This window comes from Peromyscus leucopus, chromosome X, assembly GCF_004664715.2.
Source record: "Peromyscus leucopus breed LL Stock chromosome X, UCI_PerLeu_2.1, whole genome shotgun sequence".
NCBI lineage: Eukaryota > Metazoa > Chordata > Mammalia > Rodentia > Cricetidae > Peromyscus > Peromyscus leucopus.
The window spans coordinates 68,466,939-68,479,984 of record NC_051083.1 but is presented as its reverse complement, the minus strand read 5'-3'; the positions used below and the strand labels follow the sequence as shown (position 1 = coordinate 68,479,984).

General features: G+C 33.9%; 1 protein-coding gene across 1 annotated transcript in view; it reads right to left on the bottom strand.

The window, feature by feature from the left end:
- Positions 1 to 11,816, bottom strand: part of LOC119086606 (transmembrane protein 182-like) — a 116,335-nt gene extending 104,519 nt beyond the window's left edge. The window contains exons 1-2 of the mRNA XM_037198786.1: positions 11,589 to 11,816; positions 5,884 to 6,004 (exon numbers count right to left, since the gene is read on the bottom strand). Of these exons, the coding sequence (XP_037054681.1) occupies positions 5,884 to 6,004; positions 11,589 to 11,744 (277 nt within the window). The 5' untranslated portion in view covers positions 11,745 to 11,816. The remainder of the gene's footprint in view (positions 1 to 5,883; positions 6,005 to 11,588) is intronic.
- Between the last annotated feature and the right edge of the window lie 1,230 nt (positions 11,817 to 13,046).

The following is a 13,046-nucleotide window of genomic DNA, read 5'->3' as shown; positions in this document are numbered from 1 at the left end:
TACAATGAATTTTCAAATGTCACTTCCTGCAACAGTTATATGTATTAAAAATAGACTTAGAAGCACCAGTATCCATCAGTGTCACATTAAGGAAAGAAATCACAGCAATTTACCTTGAATTAATTTGATCAAGGATGAGCCCAAGTTTGAATTATCCATTTCTTTCCTTGTGTATTCTGTCTCTGTGTAACTTATGGTTTCTGGATTGTCTGCAGTATGTCCAGTGTTGGAATCTGACCTGTTCCTCTTGCCTGTGGCTTGTCATACACGCATGCCTGATGTATGACTGTTTCTCTTGTTGTGAGTTTGTGTGTTGCCTATGCCGGCCTGATGAATAACTGTGAATCTGCCTTTCCCTAACAAAGAGCTTTGCTCTTTTTTAATCAGCACAGAAAACACCACGTGGAGAAGTAATGAGGCTTTCTTTATAGAAATCTTTAACAGAATTTTAAAAGGAATTAAGTTATTTACTCCAACTGACCCCAGCTATCTCCAAAGCACTCAGTACTGTAAACATACCCTTATCAAGTAATGTCTTTATGCTGCTTTCAACATCTGTATTTGTAGTATAAGATCACTCTTAACCTGTTTGCTATTTTTAGCAAATGATTATCATAACACACATATATACATACATGTATTGCTTTCTGGGTCAGGGACATGGAATAATGCATATCTTAAAATTAAAGCTACAAATTGCCTTACATTGCAAAGAAATGATTACATGGGAAAACCAAGGCAAGTGAGGATGTTTCTTTTAATGGAGCCGTTAAACAAAAAAAACTGAGTACACAGCAGTCTTAAACCTCAAGTGACTTCAAGGCATAGTTTTAACTCAGCTATAAGGTTAGTAAAATTCCTAGTCTCTTTGAATGTAAAACATATTGCCATAATATGTATCACCATACCTTCCCTTTCTATTTTGTGGAACAAATTGAGAAGTATTGGTAAATAGATCTTCCTTGGAGATTTTCTAGACTTAAGCAATGCATCCATCTGGACCTAGACTTCTCTTTCTGTGGAGATTTTTGATTACAGCATTGGTTGCCTTGCTTATAATAAATTTAAGTTACTTGTGTCTTCTGGATTTAATTGTGGTAGATCATGTGAAATTATAAAAACATCAATTTCTTAGAGATTTTCCAGCTTTTTGGAGGGTGTTTTCAAACTATTCTCTAATGATGCTCTAGATTTTCTTAGAGTGTGTTGAAAATATGTCATCCTTTTCATCTCTAATTTTGTTTGATTTGGGTCTTTCCTCTTTCTTTTTTTGTGGCAATCTGATATTTCTACCTTTGTATGTGAGTTAAGGTTTTTCTTTTTTCAATTTTCTTTCAGTATTGTTTCTTTACTTTGTATTTTTGACATCTTGATTATACATCATTGAGGGTTTCTTGTCTATTTGGGATGTTAAATGCCTCTTGTATTTGAATGTATATTTCATTCTTTAGGTTTAGGAAGTTTTCTGCTATAATTTTGGTAAATTGTTTCTATTCCTTTGGATTTTATCTCTGTTCCATCTATGCATAAATTTGCAGGTTTTACTTCTTAAATATATCCCACACTTGGAATTATGTTTTGATTCTTTATCATTTTCCACATACATGTTTATATTATTGTCTTCTCCTTGCCACATTGGAATGCTGATTGGATTGATCATGTGCAAGTCTTGTGCAAACAGCCACAGTTGCTATGAGTTTATGAGTGCAACATCTCCTTCACATCCAGAAAACTTTACTCCCTGACCTCTAGTTCTTACATTGTTTCTGACCCCTCTTCTGCAGTGCTCCTTGACCCCTGGAAATAGAGGGTGATATAGATGTCCTCTTTAGGAATGAACATTCCACAGTCACTTATTCTCTGCATTTTGATTAGTTTTAAATCTCTGCATTAACTGCCACCCGCTGGCTGGATGATATAGAATTTCAATGCCATTTTGATTTGCATTTCATTTCAGTGCCATTTTGATTTGCATTCTCCTGATGGGTAAGGATGTTGAACTTTTATGTATATATATATATATATATATATATATATATATATATATTATATATATATATATATATATAATATACTGGTCATTGGTGTTCATTCTCAGTTTGTTTTATTTGTGCACTTATTCATTGGATTATTATTTTCTTGGTGTTGAAGGTTCTTACATTTATCACATGCTCCAAGTATAAATTTCTCTTGTGTAAAAATACATACATAGTGGCTATATAAAATAACCTTAATCCATTCCCCCACAGTACTCTTTGTGAGAGAAAACTTTCTAGAAGGGAGAAAGATAGGGTGATGGGTGACTATGTTCAACATTCATACTATGTTTGAAAGAAATCTTATCATAAAATCTATAACTTTGTAAAATAAATATACACTATTAAATTTTAATCTACATTGGCTATTATGGTAATTTTTGTTTATTCAAACTCACTAATTCAGGAGACATAATATAATAAAGAACATGAAGTTACCTTATGTTTCGGTTTTTTGAGACAGGGTTTCTGTTTATAGCAGCCCTGGCTGTCTTGGAAACTGCTCTGTACAGCAGGCTGGCCTCAAACTCAGAAATCCACCTGCCTCTGCCCTGTGAGTGCTGGGATTAAAGGTATGTGCCACCACCACCCAACTAAAGATACATTTTCACAAACATCAGGAATAATTTTGACTACTTCATTGTTTAGGTTTGTGCTCCCAAATCTTTATGTATGAAATGGAGTTCATTTGCCTTTTCTTCCAAACAATTAAGAATACCAAGTAGCAGTCTAATTGAAATGTAATTCAAGTGAAAGCATCTGAAAATACTGGGAAAGCACCCACTCTACTGCTTTCTTTATATTGAATCACATTCGATGCCATTTTATATTGTCCTTGCCCATAGTTAAGTTTCTGAAATATCTCAAGTAATGTTTATATCTTTCAATGTTGTAGGCACAAAAACCCAGAAATGGCTGGAAACTCTACTTACTCCAATTTTGTGCCAATAGAAAATTGTATGGAAGAAGATGTTTTTATTATAATTACTAATATTCTTGCTTTGTCATGGAACTGTAACCAGTATCTTACCAAAAGTATTTATCAATACAAACTATATGAGAAACACCACAGGAATTTGGGATGAAAGACATGAATATCCATATCTGTATCTATATTTGTATCTATAGATAGATAAATAAACTGAAAGACAGATAACTGTACTTGATTTAAAAAAAAAAAAAAATCAGACCAGAGCTGGAATCCAAAATGAGTTTGCCATTTCTGTCAAACAAAGAATTTGAGACAGGCTGGCCACCATAAGATTATTGTCATGATTTGGTAATACAATGTATTTAAGCCCCATTTGCCAGTAATACTTCATCTCTGTGTTGGTGAGTCTGTACACAATGAGAAAGGATTTCAAGTCTATGCTGCTTCTTGCTCTAATTGCTTCTGAGTTGGTAGAGTGTAACATGTAGGTAATGTTCTCCTGATCTTCAAAATTAACTGTGTTCACAGGAGAACTCTTCCATAGCTTCCTTTCTTAAACTTCTTTAGTCATTATTTTGCATATCTTGGGATATTATCAGCCTCGTTCAAATTGGTTTGCAAAAATATTTCAAAGGTTTAGAGCACTCTTTTCTATGAAATTCCCTAATATCTATTTCAAGTATTTCCTTCATTCACTTCTCTTTAAACTTACAGTGTGTATCTCCTACTTAACTTTATTCTGGGACAGGAAATCTGACCTGTTGCACAAGAACATGGGCCAGAGGACCTGAATGTCGCCCTCATTGTACTAGTGGGTTTTGAGGGACAGGTATCAACCTCAGGTCTTGTAGAGTATATTCCAACATTAAAGCTCCATACTCTGATCATTCATGGGTACAAGCAGTAGAGTCAAGTTATCACATTCATTTTTTATTAGAAATTCCATTCCCTAAGAATTGGCCCAGCAATCCTCTAGTCTTCATATCCCACAACACTGAAGTTATATGCACGCCCAGCTTTTAACATGGTGAGGATTTGAAGTCAGGTCTTCATGTTTGCAAAACAAGTTCTCATACAGGCTCTAATCTATGTAGTTATTTATTTCCTTCTTTACTCAGATATGCAAAAAACTTAATGCTTTCATGATGGCAATAGTTCTTGTCACATTTCCTTCCCAGTCGTACTTTCTCCTGCATTTCTAAAATGTGTTTATATCTTTATTCCAGATATGTATTATGCTATTAAAGAATATAGATTGTTTCTAGTGACCATGATGTGATATGTGATGAGTCCTGAAACAGAATTTTATTGTATTGAGATTAAAATTACTTTGACCATTTACAGAAGAGTCTCTTTTTAAAATTATTTTTATTTAGTCTTCTCTCATATATGCTGGTGATGCTGTGAATGTGTTGTTCTGATTGATTGATAAACAAAATGCTTATTGGCCAGTAGCCAGGAAGAAAGTATAATGTAGGCAGGATAAGGAGAGAGGCAAATTCTGGGAAGTGGAAGGCGGATTCAGGAGTCACCAGCCAGACATAGAGGAAGTGAGATGTAAAAGTACCAGTAAGCCACAAGCCACATAGCAACTTATAGATTAATAGAAATGGGTTAATTTAAGATATACTAACAGATAGCAAGAAGCCTGCCATGGCCATACTGTTTATAAGTAATATAAGTCTCTGGGTTTTTACTTGGGCCAAGTGGCAGGCTGCAGGACTGAACAGAACCAAGAAAACTTTAGCTACACATATATTACTTCCTGACTGCAGTTTCTCCTTCCTCCACGAGTTGCAGTCCCTCCTCACCATCTTCCCCCATCCATTTTTCTGCTTCACTTGAGGAAAGTTAAGCCTCTTAAGTGTGCTTCTATATCAATCTCGAGAATATATACATATTCTAGCATTACATAAGTAACCATATGTGATAAAATTTATGGTACCAGATATATTGATATTATTATTATTATTATTATTATTATTATTACTATTATTATTGTATAATGAGTTAAAAGCTGTGCTATGCTGAAAATAGTAAAATAAATAGATAGGATGCTTGGTCATATTTCAATTGTGTAATTTACCTCAAGTTTAACTCATCAACTGTCATTAATTTGATGTTTCGCTTGATGGAGTGAAAGTATACCTAGATAAATAGAAAAGCCAAGGCTTAATATGTATTCCTTACCGTGGTGTTACCTATCAAATTAATGTTGGTAAAGTTTGTTAATAATCATGATGATAAGGTAAGAATGGTTAAGTAACTTTCTCATGGTAACAGATAATTACAAATCCACAATGGCAATCTCTTTTTCTAAGGAATAATATTATTTCAGCAGGCAATTAAAATCCTGGTCAGTACTTTAAAATAATATTATTTAAAATAATTAATCCTAGATTAAACTAAAAAGCCTCCAAAATTTGAATGTTTATGTTCTAACTTAGCAAGTTAGAGTTGCATGCAAAGCTACAAATAACCTTCTACATGGATGAGTTTCCAGTTATAAGTTAAGCACACTTTTACTAATTGGTTTTATAAGTTACATAATGTTGGTTGTTGAACATTTGCTTAGCATGCAGAAAGTGATGGGTTAAAATCCAGAAACATAAATAAAATCCAACTGTCTTCTATACCAAAGAATATACATGATAAAAGACAGTGTTTGCTGGGCGGTGGTGGCGCACGCCTTTAATCCCAGCACTCGGGAGGCAGAGCCAGGCAGATCTCTGTGAGTTCGAGGCCAGCCTGGGCTACCAAGTGAGTTCCAGGAAAGGCACAAAGCTACACAGAGAAACCCTGTCTCGAAACCCCCCTCCAAAAAAAAAAAGGACAGTGTTGCTAAAAGAGATTATTTCTGAAGCTAAAGTGAGGCCATACTTTTAACACACACATCATATAACATCTTATACTCACTAAACCAGTATCTCCAAACTGAAGTTTGTGGATCATCTCCAAAAAACCAGCATCTCCAGAAGAAGCCTTCATGATGGTAAATCACTGACATTTCTTCATAGTCTCTCACATCTTCATCATACTATGATATAAAACATTTAAAATTTTAAATTACATCACTACATGTGACTTGGTTTTTTTCATGAATTCTACAGTATATTGGAATACCACTTATGACAGGTTAGGAAATGCATTTTTGGAATATGCTTTTCAGCATTTTCTTTATACCAGTGTGTACAACTAATGATCTTGCTGACTTGAATATTATAATTCATTTTTTCTTAGTACATCGTACTTTTTTCATTTTGAATGAGTTTTATAAGTAATATCTTTCCATGTGGAAAGAACTATTGTATAAATCTCTCTCTCTCTCTCTCTCTCTCTCTCTCTCTCTCTCTCTCTCTCTCTCACACACACACACACACACACACACACACACACACACACACACACGTATGACTTGAGTTACCCTACATGGAGGATAATGCTCATCCCAGAAGCCATAAGTTGCTGAATAAAAAGTCCAGTGCCAAGTGTCCCCTCAAGTGGTTGGTCCAGGGATGTGTTCTTAGTTACCCAGCAGCAGAACTTGATGGTAAAACTTTATTGCTGAAGATATAAAATACTTTGGTCACAGCACTTACAGAAATCATGCTGCCACTGATCTGGAAGCTCCCTCCCTATTGACTAATTTTCATAGAAAACTATCCAGAAAATGATACATAGGCTACATGAGGGGGAAGGCCATAAACAGTCTTAAACAGCTCTGAACACTGTAAGTTGTGAGAACAACTGGCCTGGAAAGCTATTCCCATGGGTACTGTAGTGGCATGAATATTATGCAGATAACCAACTGCTCTCTGATAGGATTTGATTGGATTTAAGACCTACTCTGTAGAGGAAACTCACACATGATACTCTAAATCTGGCCAAGTACACATAGTTGGGGATCTCATACACTTTAGGGATGAACCTACCATTATTATTTAGCTAAATGGACATAGTATCAATTTTTTCTCTAAATAATACTGTATCTCCATATTAATAGATTGGTGCAGTTCTCAGTCCTTGTCAGAAAAGTGTCATCATATACTGGATGGTGGTTAATACAGAGATTCACAACTGGTCAAAGTGCAGAGAATACGTGTCTTTGGAATGCTCAGCTGTAAATGAGACATCAGTATCATATGCCACCCCCAGAAGACTCAGCGAACAGTGCCTAAGAGGAGACAAAAAAGTTGTAACAGCAAGACATAGAGGAGGGTTGAGGTGAAGCAGCACTCAAAAACTCGCATAGTTATCTTCGTAAGATCAAGTGAGTCAACATTCTATCATAGATGAGAGATATACTGTGGGATAATGCTCTTGTACACTGGTTTAATAAAACATTGATTGGTCAGTAGCCAGGCAGGAAGTATAGGCAGGGTGAGCAGACTAGGAGGATGCTGGGAAGAGGAAGGAAGGAGTCAAGTATCACCAGCCAGACAGAGAGGAAGCAAGATGACAAGGCAGAACTGAGAAAGGGTAGCAAGCCATGTGGCTAAATATAAATAAGAATTAGGAGTTAAATTAAGTGTAAGAGCTAGTCAGTAATAAGTCTGAACTAATGGACAAGAAGTTATAAATAATATTAAGCCACTGAGTGATTATTTTATAAGCAACTGCAGGACTGCAGAGCTGAGCAGGACTGCAGGGCCATGCAGAACCAGAGAAAACTTTTGACTACAGAGATGGACAAATGGGCTGTCACTCTAAGCTGAGGAGCTATTGACAGTTGATGACTATTAGTGGAGGAGTTAGTTTCCTTTGGGGGTGTGAAAGAGAGCATGAAGTTTAGGAAGGAAACATTGGAGGCATAAACAGAAGGAGCTGAAGAGAGAAGGGTGAGTAAATATGACAGAAATACACTGTACGCAAGTATGAAATTCTCAAAGAATAAAAAAATATATATTTTAAAATTAAGTGAAAATGGGTACACAGTATTTGTCTTACAGCATGTTCAAAATGCATCATAGATTGAACACCTAATCAATGGCAGTTTAAGTTGGAAAACTAAATTTTCCTGTGCACCTAATTCCTATTAAAACCCAAGGCATAGTCCATTTACTTTGTATAATATTATTGTAATATTAATGCTCTAAAATGGATAATATAAGTAAACAAATTGTTCCATGAAGGTATAAATAGATACAACCTAGTTTTTTAAATTTTCTTCAAGTGGTATAAATGTTTCTACATGTCCCCTTAAGATCCATTATACTATAATTTGTGGTTATAAATCATAGCACAGGATTTTCTATGCTAACGATCAGTAAGTTGTGATCAGGAATTGGCAAAATTTGTGTTTCAAAATTAGATTAATGAGATGAAACAAACTTTCTACAGAACTGAAATTCACTGAAAAATAATGAAGCTAAAGTGTCTGAATTTTTCAAGGTAGTGTGATTAGGGAGGTGAATGGTGAACAGTCAAGCTTTACTTATTTTAGAGTATAAATAAAAAGGTCAGATTAAGAACAAAGGCTTGTCGTTAAAGATGTGTTTTGAGAGCTTTAGTTTATTACTTTATTACCATTAAAACTATAAACTATGCTTTAAAAATGTATTGCTTACTATAAGCCTTTAGAGATATCAATTCAATTAATACTGTAGTTTTTAAATGTATTTTTAAATATTCAGGATGCTTTACCATATTGTTTTGGTACATAAATTAAATGGTTTATTTTGTGTGTGTAAAGATGGGTGTAATATTTTAACTTGTAGTGCCATTAAGAAAGCCTTATTTTTTTAAAAGCTGGAAACTACAGCTGACCACAAAATGAGTTATATTAGTAGATCCAAAATAATGTAACTGTTTTATATCATTTATGGATTTATTCTCTTTATAGGTTGTATTCCATAGCTCTCCAAATCCCATGCCTGTATAGCAGATACATTCTTCAGTCCTATTTTTTTTTTTATTTTTTTGGTTTTTCAAGACAGGGTTTCTCTGTGTAGCTTTGCGCTTTTCCTGGATCTCACTCTGTAGACCAGGCTGGCCTCAAACTCACAGAGATTCACCTGCCTCTGCCTCCAAATTGCTGGGAATAAGGGCTTTCAGTCCTAATTTACATATGCATAATTTTATCACATAGTACGAGGAACTTTTAAGATAAAAATGTTTGAAAAAAATGGATGCTAGACCTACTTGTGTTGTTTTAAACTCTCTGAGAAGGGAAACATAGGAAAGTAAGTTTCAAATAACCACAGGCTACAAAATTTATCACATAGTATAATTGAAGAAGCCTTACACTTAAAATGACCAAACAGAAAAGTAGCTATAGATAAAATTTTTCACTGGTTCCATATGTAATCCTCTTTGATTAGCTGTGTAGCATAAGAAGAGAATGTAAGAAGAAATAGTTAAACAATATGAAATAAAATATTAGCTATAAATCAACATATTTCTCTCCGTGTGTCTTAATTTATACTTATTTATCACTATTATATTGTGGAGACGAGATAAAAATATATATACAATATCATAGTTTTCATATTGCTTTTTGCTTGCTCCATATAAGTAAAACACAAATTCCCCATCCTATGTAACTCCATATTAGATAACGGAAGGAATACATCAAGCTCTAATAATTTGCTATTTTTAATTCATTGCTTTCATCATTTTTTTATTTGTAAGCAGTGCTATTATAAATATTATTCTCAACAAGAAAACATTACAGGGAAGGTCCAGAATAATAATTAACAGCATCATCCATAAAGGTTTTTTTCTTTATTTATTTAAACACAAGCTTACTAATATACTAATTAAATCCCTTGATGGTGACTATACATCAGTATTTGGTAGAAATTATTCCATGAATTTAAAATAGTCATGCTACAAAGTGTATGTCTAGAAAATACAAACTTATTTTCTTTCTAATTATTAAGTACATATGTTTTGATGACTTATAAATACAGTACTATATAGATAGGAGAATCATTAAATAATTAACAAATTCAATAGTAATTAGCTCTTGTTTATAGACCATTCAGTCCAGATCTGATTTTTTTCATTGTCTGTGCACTTAGACAATACTACATATATCCTAAAGTAATAAAATAACTGAGAAATGATGGGTAGAACATGAGACTATGAAATAAAAATTTCTATGCTTTGGTTGTTCAGTTTCAAGTTCTGTGAGTTCAAGTACATTCCGTACCAGAGGAAAATGGTAAAATCCATTCAATAACAAATACTCATATCCAATTACATTTTAGTCCATGTACAAGATACTGTAGATTTTAAATGGATTTGGTAAACAATACAATAATCTTATTGTGATTAAAAAAATAGATATGGAGTGAGATAACTGATACTTATTACTAATAGGCCTAGATGATTTCAAATATGATAACCAGTTATAACATTCTTTTGAGTGTCTGCAAGAGTTGTTCATGGCTGTCAATTATTGTTTCCTGGGGAGTACAATCACTGTCTAATCACAGTTTAAATGCAGTATGTTGCAGCCTAGATGATATTCTATCAGAGAAACCAAGCCAGTATGCCCCCAAAACTGTCTTTCCAGTGAATTAATTCAGTAATTAACAATGAATCCATCATTATAATTGCATTCCTTTAGAGTCATAGAAGTGTACATTTCCAATCTCAAGACGCAGGAGGTAGAGACAAGAGGATCACCAGTTGGATAGTAGCCTGGGGTGTACTGAGAGACTATATTTCATGAAACATGAAGCAAGCAAAGAAAAGTAAATGTATTCCAAGATCTCTTTAGAATGAAAATATCTTTAGAAGGAAGTCCTTTGGAAAGGAAAATCATACAAAAACAACAAATGATAGCACTGGAGGTCAAACTCAATTTCCTGAGAACTGGGACCGGAATTAACATATTCCTTACCCACATTGATTCATAGTGAGTTATACTCAGGTTTCTTTTTTGTTTTTCTTTGTTTGTTTGTTGTTTTTCCTAAGAACAATAGCTTTTCTTCTATACTGGAAAATCACTTTAAAGGGTATATGCACTTTCCTTATGAAGACTTTGCAAGGACAAAAAGCACTGTTTAGCAATGGGTGTTGAGTATTGTTTTATAATATTAATTGCCTTTGAATTTCCTGAAATTGAAGATGGAGAAAAGTTTTTGGTTCCTATGTAAACTTTTCCATAAAATACCCTTTCATACTGGACTACAGTCACAGCACAACAGTGAAAATGAGTTTTCAGCTGTCCTGAAATGAAAATGATTTTTTACTTCTGAGAGCTCCTCTGGAGAAACACCCTTCAAATCTACTTACTAACTGGACCGAATTTTTGGTTTGTTTTCTTCCTCAAATCTCTACATTATTTTTAAACAGCAAAATTATTTGAAAATCATAAGAAGGATATTTTGTAAATTAATCATCCAAATCAATATGTTTTAGTGTGAAAATAAAGCCACAACAGTATCCATACAACCTGGATTCCATACTTCTCAGCTTATCCTGGATTCCAAATCTCCAATCTCTGAATCAACTCAAAACAAAAATTATTAAATTTAAAACTAAACTTTAACAAAATTAAGTCCCAAAGAATAATCCTAATATATATAGATTTTTGAGAATATAACTATCCTTTAATGGGCAACTATTTAAAGTCCCACAATTTTTCAAGAATACATGAGATTTCTAGTTACCTCTTCTTCAATATCCAAAGTTCCATTGTTAGAGTCAAAACTTCCACAGGTCTCTGTTGCAAGTAACCAATATTCAGTTCCAAATGCTACCAAAAATAAGATAATGCCAACAGCACCAATAATTCCTGCCACAAGAGCAGCAATTCCAGTCTTCATGATAAAAGTACTATATTCTTTGCTAAAATCGCATGCAGAAGAAGCACTGAAATGACCAGTTGCTAAAGCAGTCTGTGGGTCTCAACAGATGTCACTATTTTAAGACCAGGATTAACATCCTTTTGGAGCTGGTCTAGGTTTCACCAGGCTGTGGGCAAAGAGCTATTAAAAGGAGATGACCTGGTTGAATTAAGCCAATGGTCTAACTAACACAAACCTGCTCCAGAATCAATCAAAATCTCTCTCTCTCTCTCTCTCTCTCTCTCTCTCTCTCTCTCTCTCTCTCTCTCTCTCTCTCTCTCTCTCTCTCTTATAAAAGAAAGCAAAACATTTTATCTGCCCTATGGCACCTATTATTGATTAGAAAAACAAGTTGTACATATATGCATCAAATAAAATATTACAGAATATATTATAAAGTAGTAATAATTATTAGACAAAAAACAGAACATTGAATTACTTCTCATTGTTGAGTATCATGCAATCACTTATGGGGACCAGAATGTTATATATGAATTAGTACTTCTTAATATTTGAAGTGGGGGTAGAGAACACAGAAATGTGATATAGAGGTTCAAAGAATGTTATAGCAGCACAGAGAACCAAGGAATATGAAGGATATGGACAGGTGGCAGAATAGAGGTGGAAGGACTTTTGCAGCTGTCCCAGGAAGACAGGCATTGTCCAAATATCCCAGAGAGCTTACTATCCAACTTCAATTCTCAAATTATATAAAGAATTCAAACTTTTCCTGAAATTTCTGGCTGGCCATCTGAAAACCTTTTCTTTAAGTGAAAAGCAATTAGGAAATTGAAACACAAAGGAGAAAATCCAAATCATCTTCAATTAGAAGTGATGCTATTTTCTGGCCAAGAGAGGTCCTTAGTGTCATCAAACTAAAAACTTATTACAGTCTTATGAAAAAGTTTCCTCTAATGAAGAGTATAATTATCATTGTTTCTGAGGATATAGTCAAGCTTGAAAGGAACCAGGTCAAAGCTAATATACAGAGCAGAAGATTCAGAAGATGTGTATATAAGGATGTGCTGCCACATGGAAGTCACCACCTGTTATAAAAAGAAGTGTGAGGTTTTACATTTATTTTTTCTGTGAACTATCTGTTTTCCAAATATGGTTAAAAGCTGAGTAAATAAATGGTGTTTTTTATTTTTTATTAAAAAAATCAGTAACAAAATACAGGTAATAAAAATAAGACAAGAAATAAATGGCAGTACAGGAGGAATTGTCTGCTGAGGTTTGATGTTTCTCGGGGTTTAGAAACAAGGACTGGCTTAATGTTAA